At 39.5% G+C, this 9,286-nt stretch overlaps 1 protein-coding gene across 1 annotated transcript; it reads left to right on the top strand.

Moving 5' to 3' along the window:
* The first annotated feature begins 4,611 nt into the window (after nt 1-4,611).
* On the top strand, nt 4,612-8,346 carry tmem9 (transmembrane protein 9). Its single transcript, XM_070910504.1, has 6 exons — nt 4,612-4,676; nt 4,830-4,975; nt 5,703-5,794; nt 5,979-6,087; nt 6,517-6,648; nt 6,767-8,346. The coding sequence occupies exons 2-6, from the start codon at nt 4,883-4,885 to the stop codon at nt 6,905-6,907; spliced, it is 567 nt and encodes a 188-aa protein (XP_070766605.1). The 5' UTR covers nt 4,612-4,676; nt 4,830-4,882; the 3' UTR covers nt 6,908-8,346.
* Nucleotides 8,347-9,286: the final 940 nt, after the last annotated feature.

Genomic DNA, 9,286 nt, shown 5'->3' with positions numbered 1-9,286 from the left:
GGGAAAAGGGGAGGAGGAGGAGGAGGCCGCTTCTCTTCCTGCGTTTGTGTCCATCATGTGTCATGGCCGCTCTTGGCTTTCATGTTCTGTCTGGCTGAGTCTCCTGCTCCAGCGGTCTCTGTTTCCTCGCTGAAAATCTGCGTCCCTCAGAGGCAGGAGACACTTTCTCCTCTGCATCCATTTCAGCTCAGCTCAGCGTTGCTGGGCTCTGCTCTCACCTTGCTGACACCAGCTCCTCAGCAGACACCTCTTCCCTGCATGGGCTCAGCTGGCTGACAGGCAGCTGTCCTTACAGATAAAGCAGGAGAGGACACACACTGTAGTAGGCAGTCACCATCACTGCCTACTTTTCTAACACCTTTGCTATTGCCACCTCTTTGGTTTAGAAACTTCTGGATGCATCTCATGCTAACTCAAAAATAAAACTGTACCTAAAGTGACATCAGGTATTGTTTTTGTGCGTTTCTGTGTTTCGGCAGCTCATAATGTTCAAACTAAACACAGAATACCCCCTTCACCCTTTCATGTCGCTGCTTTTTGCTAACATAGAATAATTATACTCGCTACATCTCAAGTGTGGCTAATTGTTGAGCCTAATATAGAGGACTTTGACTCGAACAGTTTGAGTAGTAGTCCATGTTTGATTACCACGGGAAAGAAAATGCAGTCACAGGGGCCCAAAACAAGCCAATGTCTGATGAAGACAAATGTGCAAACACATGTTGGCAGAATTGCTTTTTGGTTGAGCGTGATCGGCTACGCTCAGGAGGGCGGAACCAGGAGTTGTGATTTATAGTTTTGTGCTGTCCCTGGACCACCACTGTCTGCTGCCTCCCACTACTGTAATTACCATGTGTGTCTATTAGAATAGTCCTGCTGCCCACAATGTATCACCTCAGCCGAGAGGAGAGGAGCGGAGAGGAGAGTTAACACTTGCCAGGGGTAGTCTTGTTATTCAAACAGTGTTCTCTACAAAAGCATGATACACAGGAAGATTGGAGAGCAAAAACACACTGCAGATGATGTGATAAAGGTCAAAAAGAACAATGCTGAAAGGTTGAGGGGTGTATTGAAAAGGGGGGGAATAAGGACAGACACAGGTATCTTCCTACAGTAGGACATGTATGACTTTATTTGAATGCTATAAACTGCTAATATTTCAGCTATACTATCCATAATCCTTCACACTAAAAGCTTTTAAGCCTCTTTGTATTCTGTTATGCTACAGACCTGCCATTTATGTAATTTAGCTAATGATTTAAACAAACACAAGGTTGTTTTTATGTTCTTTTTATGTAGCTTCACCAGAGGATTTCACAATATATTCAGTGTTGTTTTACATTACACATTCCCCAACATCTTATCTGTACACCTCCCGACCACTCTGCTTTTGACTGAAGTCTGCTGGTCTGAATTCAGTTTGCTTTGCCTTGGGCCTTATAGCATCTCCTAGTGGGCAAACTGCCCGCTGTTTCCAGTCCCATGAAAATTAATGCTTTGAATAATATGATTCAGTCAATACCTTCAGGTACCTTGACAAATAAGAGAACTTGACATCTACTGAGCTTGTTTATTAAGTGGATTTCTCTGCAGTGTTTCCATAATGGATCATTTTCCTTTGCTGTTTTATAGTCAGAGTGTGTGCACAGTCCACTTCCCACAGACTTTGTCAAAACATTTGTATCCGTCTGCATCAATTACAGCTTTGTTTAGAGCTAATAAACCATTTTACATAAGGGAACTGGATTTCTTCCCTTTCTCAAATGAATCATTTTTGTTACATCTACCTAAAAAGGAACGGAATCATCTTTTTTCTTCTTCATGAGAGCTCTGAACCGATAATGAGACCTGGCACTGAGCTCTGGTCAGTGTCATTTATGCTGTAATTGGCCTAAGAGTGTAAAGGGCAGCCATGCATCAGAGAAGACAGAAAACTAAGTGGCTTACAATGACAGGACTGAGAGAACGAAGTACAAGTAGATGGCTCGAATAAGTCACAAACTGAGGAGAGTTTATGAGCTGGTTTATGATACAACATGCATTATGGCTACAAAAGACATGGTGAACAGAATGGTTTTATTAAGGGAAGGTGCATATTTTTTAACACGCAGACACTTTTTGACTTGATATATTCTAACAACCAGGCTGAACTCCCTGAAATTGTAATCTCCCTGGATGCTGAGAAGGCATTTGACAGGGCGGAATGGGAGTATCTTTTCACAGTGTTGAAAAAAGGTCCTGGATCCGTCTCCTATATTCCTAACCATAAGCTAGTCTGCACACTAATGACAATCGCTCTGATTATTTCTCTCTAGCACGTGGGACATGCCAGGGCTGTCTACTTTACCCCCTGTTGTTTGCCTTGGTGATTGAACCACTTTCTATTACATTAATGACCTCCCCCTTGTTTAAAGGGGTTGTACGTGCAGGAATTGAGAACAGACTTCTTCTATATGCAGACGATTTATTACTGTTCACAACTGATCCCGCATCTGTTGTTCCTGCTATTTTATCTATCCTGGACAATTTTAGTTCCTTCTCAGGTTATAAATTAAACCTTCAAAAAAGCAAATGTTATCCTATCAATACATCTGCCCTGCATCTTCAACATACGGACTTGCCCTTTAAACCTTGTAAATCTGGCTTCAATCATCTTGGCATTAAAGTCACCCGTACATTACCTAGTCTCTTCTCTGCTAACTTTTCGATCCTTATCTCCAAGACAAAGACTGACTTTCAGAGATGGGCTAGCCTGCCACTCTCATTAAATGTCTGTATTTATTTCAAACTGTCCCTTTATTTTTGCCTCAAAACGTCTTTAAAATGCTCAAATGATGAGCTTCTTTATATGGGGTGGGAAAGCGCCTAGAATCTGCACACTTCCACATCCTGTGCTCGACTCAGCCTCATACAACGTAAGGTATTGCATAGGGCTCATCTTTCCAAATCTAGGCTTTCTGGAATGTATTCAGATGTTGTAGATAAATGTAATAGATGTCATAACACTCCCTGCAATCTAAGTCATATGTTTTTTCTATGTCCAGCACTACATAACTATTGGGAAGGGTATTTTAAAATGATGTCCTCAGTACTCAACCTCAACTTGCAACCATGTCCACTGACATGGAACCCCTAATGAAACATCTGCTCTTAACTCTTAACAAAAACAGATAATTGCATTCATTATCTAAAAGGTAGCTATTTTATTTTGGGTGTGTCATTTATTTTTCAGGCTTGTGCATAAACAATGGAGTGCTTGTTAGGGACTTTTTGAATGATTGATACAAAAAAAAACAATCTAATTTTCAGTTTCTTTAATACATAAAATGTCACATTCAATAAATTTCGCAGAGCCTATCTTGTTCATTATTACAAACATCTGGTTTCCAGATGTAACAGGAAAATCCTTCACCTGAGCTTGTCACTAATTCATTTAGTTTTTCTTTTACAGTAAACCACTAAAAAACAAAATCTCTAATCATGCCAATATTGACGTTTTCTGTTGAGATTCATGAAAATTGAATTTTTCAAATTTCACATGAGTAGCTTCTTACGTAGTCTCCCATCATTCGTAGTCACTAATTTATGCCGCTGTTTACTCGTACAAATATCCCAGTTTAATTAACAATGTTCCAGTAACAGTTTGTTTCCACCAACAAACTAAACTGAGTCTGTTCACACTCTTCGTATACTTGAAATCCCAATACCTCCACGCTATATACGCACGTAAACAAGTTGTTGGCAGCGTTGTTGTGAATGGTTGAATCAAGGGTCACATGAATGATTGAGGTTACACAGAGGATGGGGTTGTGCTGTTCACACTGATATCATAGCTCATTAGAGAAATAACCATGGTCTCAATTGATCTCTGTGACCACAAGCTCAAGTGGTTCAGGCTGAATCTGTGGGGCATTGATTTCTATGGCTTATTAAAGGTATGAGTATCTTACTATACAGAGAGATGTGAAAGCAGGATTACCAGGAAATAGAGGTATTGATTGGGTCAAGAAGCTGGTGCTTATATTTTAAATTCCACCATGGAGACAGGATTTGACATAACAACAGTGTTTACTGAAAGATATGGGAAAATATTCTGATGAGTCATAAATTCCTTGGTCGTGTGTTTAAAAAAACACAGAATATTAATGTTATGTTCTCAAAAATACTTCAAATACTTTACAAACAACAAACATTGCTACTCCAGGTAAATATCACTCTCATACTGATTGAATGGTCTAAGTATAGGGAGGGAGTAATATTAAAGAACAACTCAGTCTAAGTTATTAAACATTTCTGATGCTGCTGCAAGTTTTTTGCATCAATAATGTTTGTTAATACAATAGTAAACATTATCATGATGGATGAAAGGTCCTAATATTGTTTGGAAACAATAAATAGTCTGTCAAACTATTTATTTGCCCCAACATTAGTCCCACTATCCCCCTCACTACAACGCTCTTGTATATAAAACTACATGATATTTTATTAGATGATCAATGTTTCTGTATTTCTGTCCAGTAGGTGGCAGTGTCGCTGCATGTGCAATCTTTCTTCATGTGTGACGACAACCCGGAAAAAGGAAGCCCAACCTGCATTTGGCGATCTTTCTTCTAAATACAGCTAGCTAGTGTGTATGAATGCATAGCAAAAACAAATACTTCAGCTACTATTACAACGTAAGTTAACTGTATTGCTAGTTTTGTTTTATCATAAGTTTGTTTTTAACTGCAGTGTTACCGCAGTGAAGCCCTTTGTTTCGCTGGTTTACTTGCTAACTAGCTAGCTAGCTAACGGCTATATCTGTTTACCTGCCTGTTGTGTTTTGACAGAGCTTTGCTGGTGATTCTGCATCCGTCGTGCAAATCGTCTTGCCTGCGGGAAAATGTCGTCTGGCAGGGAAGGATCCTGGACATTTGCTGTAGCCGCAACAGTGACCTTGTTTCTGCTAGATGCCGTTGGTTTTGCACAGGCGAAGGTGAAACATGCAGCTCCACACCTGATAGATGCTTTCAGAAACTCTCAGTTGTGACACTCATAAACTGGTTGGTGACCATGTGTTCCCTTACTTTTTGGTAGTAGAGATAATGTTATTTTTCGTCAGTCACTTTACTTGGGACATTTTCCCAAAAACTGAATCCCTTTGGGGTTTTTTTTATCTATAATGTGAGTATTGAAATAGTGCTATGTTTGAGCTTCTCTTCTCTTTTTTCCAGTAAACTTAATTGAAACACATATAACAAGTATACATCAACAATATAACTCATGTACTGTATATGTATATGATATTAAAACCTTGTAAAGTGTACAGGTGTTATATGTATCAGCTTTTTTGTTGGTATATTCAGCTGTAGATGAAATGTATTGTTTGACATTGATAATCAGCTTAGAAAAGTCTGAGTTCCCCACAAAAAGTGTAGTTTCCATTTGAGTCTTTCTTAAGTTTCTGTAAATAAAGATTGGTTGGATAGAACCTGTGAAGCGTCTTAAAGGATATCTATTTGGCTTTGATAGGTGCCTTTCAGGCAAGAATAACTGTAACTTTGTGTACATGCCAAATGTTTTGTACAACTCAGTTCTGATAATAAGGAAAGAAAGAAAGAAAAGGGCTAGTGCTATGGGGAAAAATAGATAGCTGAGCTATAATTAAAAAGATATAAGTAAGCAGTTGACTATGTTTGACCCAATTTTCTTCACAATTACAGAACTTCGAGGATGTTCGCTGCAAGTGCATCTGCCCGCCATACAGAAACATCACTGGCCACATATATAACAGAAATGTCTCCCAGAAGGATTGGTAAGAGAAACCCTTTACACTCATTTTGTTTTTGCGCTGTAGAGTAACATAATTAACAATTGTCATTAGCTATACAAGGGTCACAGGGGCTGGAGCCAGTCCCAGCTGACATTGGGGCCCAGGGTGCGCACCGCCCATCTGGTACTGTGAAGAGATGTGATAGAGACTTTGATGTGTTTTACAGTAACTGCCTCCATGTAGTGGAGCCCATGCCGGTGCCTGGCCATGATGTGGAAGCTTACTGCCTGCTGTGTGAGTGCAAGTACGAGGAACGAAGCAGCAACACCATCAAGGTACCGCCAGCTTCCTTTTGGATTTTCCTCTACTTTTCTCATTCAATCTTTACTCTTGAATCATGAGTCATTTAAAACATTATGAAGTCTCTTTTGTTCGTCTGCTTAATCAAAGGAAAAATTAATTTTTGAGAGAAGTCTGCAGTTGTGTCAGTGTGTCAGAGCTGACTTAAGATCTGCTTCTATTGGCGCGCATTACTTATGAAGAAATTTACTTTCTATCAACATTTTTAATATCTAAAACTGAAATTATTTTACACAACAAACAACATAATTGTCACAATAATTAAGAACTAATATAAATAATACAATTTCATTGCAAAATTCTATTGAAGACAAACAGAAAGCAGTGTTGTTAAGGATTGATGCCAGCGTGGTAACTTCAAATCATGTAGTATTTCTAAATGTTTTCCATTCTCTCTGTCCCAGGTAACCATCATCATTTACCTGTCTGTTGTGGGTGCTCTGCTACTCTACATGCTGTTCCTGCTACTGGTAGATCCACTTATTCGCAAACATGACCCCTACACCCAGCCACTGCACAACGAGGAGGACTCTGAGGTAACCATTCAAACAAGCGCATGTGTGCTCAAACACGTACAGTACGTGCATTCATTTCATGTTTCAAGTGTGTGATTTAATTTATTCTTGGTTTTTGTGTGTGTGTGTGTGTGCTCAGGAGATGCGTCCGCGGGTGGACAACGCCCAGGCCAGAGGAAACACAGTGCTGGAGCGGGTTGAGGGAGCACAGCAACGCTGGAAGAAGCAGGTCCAGGAACAGCGCAAGACTGTTTTTGACCGCCACAAGATGCTTAGTTAAACCCTACAGCTGACCTCAAACCAGGTTTAGAGGAGGTAACCTCCCTGAGCTCAGCGCTAGTACACTGTCACCAGCTGCACTATTACTAACCTCTTTGTCATTTCTGTGCACTGCACCCTCTGAATAAGTATTTCCTCACTAAGAAACATTTGAACACACTGGTCTAACAAGCAGATATTTTTTATTTATTATATGTAACATTTCAGGCTAAGTTGCAGTTGTGGAAAAAAAACCTGCATGTTTTCGCGCTCTTAACGGCTAGAAATCATCTCAAATCATTTCAGCAATTTGCAATGCAACAGATTTTGAATGTCTTGATAAAGTAAGAAGCTTTTTCGTCTATGTAGCCAGACTGTGAATAGCTTTCAGCTTCCTCGTGATAAGTTTTCCTGTTAGCTACTTGCTAATTTGGTATAATATCAAGCAGTTATTTCTTGTCGCTTAATTTATGAAGTTACCTCAGAACAGGTAAGCTTTATGTATGTGAATGGTCAGTTTAGCTATTTGGGTAGAAAGACTACCTAACCCTAACCCTATTGCCAAGCATTGCACAATTTCTAGTTTAGCACTAATAATTATTTATTTATTTATTTATCGTTTATTTGTCCCCCAATGCTGTTCATAGTAACCCGGGCATATTTAGTATGATCAATTTTGGGCTTTGAAAGTTTAAAGCTTTGACATTGCTACCTTTAAGATAGCCCCAATATGTGCCTTTTTCTGTTTCTCTCCTTGTATGTGTGTTACAGCAAACTCGAGTGCAAAACTTAGCTCTTAGATGTTAGCGAATCACAGCTTTTAAAACATAACAGATGACAAGGTCTAATAATACATTTTGACAGGTCCTCCTGTGTTTGTATAAATTAAATCTTCTATCTTGAATTTACCAGTGGAACCTGGTTGGTAAACAGCTTGTTCAATGGCCACATTCTTGTCCTGTATTTTGCAGTCGAGTTTGATGGAACATACTTTCCCATGCAAAGAGAGAAATGGAGAACGGGGCATTTAATCGAGCTTCAAAGCCACCCTCGGTTGAATCAAATCTCTGCCACTGGAGAATGTCCTAAATCAGTAAAGCTGCTGATAATGCGGTTAAGTGTGGCAGAATCAGGATGCCTCATGGCTTTGAAGGGCCCTCTTGTGCATTATTATGTGTCAGTGAATTCCCCCTCACACCACTGAAGCTCCCAGTTGGGGAATTTTCAAAACAACAAAGAAAGTCGCACTGACTCACATTACCTCATGCACAATGTGAACTACTGAAGTTTATTTGTCTGTAATGGTTTGTTTTATCACTGAAGTGTTTTTGATTGATTTAAGTATAATTTCATATTTCTGGTATCAGTGTTTTATATTTATATCCATCTCCAGCCTAACTGGAGTATTGCACTGCTCATGTCTATACATTCGGCTTGATGTGAAATAAAATTAAAAACAATGCTCTGGTTGATTGCAAGATATTTTTGTTCATTGCTGTGAATGAGTATATTCTCTTGGTTGCTGCAGAAGTCACTGCTGTTGATTATTGGCACTAGGGGGCGACAGAGTACACAACATGTGGGCTTGCACTCATGTTGTGTACAGAAAAACTGCTTTATCCTCAGATTAATCCTCACATTTGGTGTAGTGTTTCAACAATTTAAACTCTGACATACTGAAGATTATGTTTGAAAGGTCATAAGCTGCTTATTTTATTACCAAAATCACATGTAACCCGTTTCTTTAGGGCTGGGCAATAATTCAATGTTATTATTTATCCACTTGCATTTAAATTGTGTCGTGATGAGACGAGCATATTTTGCTATGGTTTTACAAAATTCTGTGGTCCAATTGAATGATTCTGAGCGCATTTTAATCTTAAACTCACAAAAAGAGGAGTTGAAGTTCTTGATTTAGGTTTATGAAGTAATGCTTAACAGCGCAACACAGTTAACTTCAGTGAACATCAGTTTGATTAGTTTATGTTAATTTTGCTAGCATTTTCTGTATTGTGGCCTACATTGGAAAACTTAAACACCTTCTATTTTACTTTTATAAGCGCTATATAACCATATAAATTAGAACTGCTTAATTGGGGGGTTGAAGTAAAGTGTTACAAACCACATCACCTTGTCTGAAATGTCTTACTGGAAGGATTCCCATGGAGGAAGCTCCACATGTGCAATATTGCTCCTGCAAGAAATATTTCTCAGTTTTGGGTTCAGCACCAGCGTCCAGCAGTAGAGCAGCTGAGTCTGTTGAAAGGGAGGGCAGGTTCAGGAGCCTAGTGGTGACACTCTGCTACTGCAAGACCCCCAAACTGTCTCTCCCCTTCTTTGTGTTCTTGTCTGCCACTGCTGCCCTGACCCAACCCCCCCTTTGATCCCAACTACTCCCATC

The sequence above is a fragment of the Enoplosus armatus genome, chromosome 8 (genome assembly GCF_043641665.1).
Source record: "Enoplosus armatus isolate fEnoArm2 chromosome 8, fEnoArm2.hap1, whole genome shotgun sequence".
NCBI classification, from domain to species: Eukaryota; Metazoa; Chordata; class Actinopteri; order Centrarchiformes; family Enoplosidae; genus Enoplosus; species Enoplosus armatus.
This window is presented reverse-complemented; position numbering and strand designations above follow the sequence as displayed.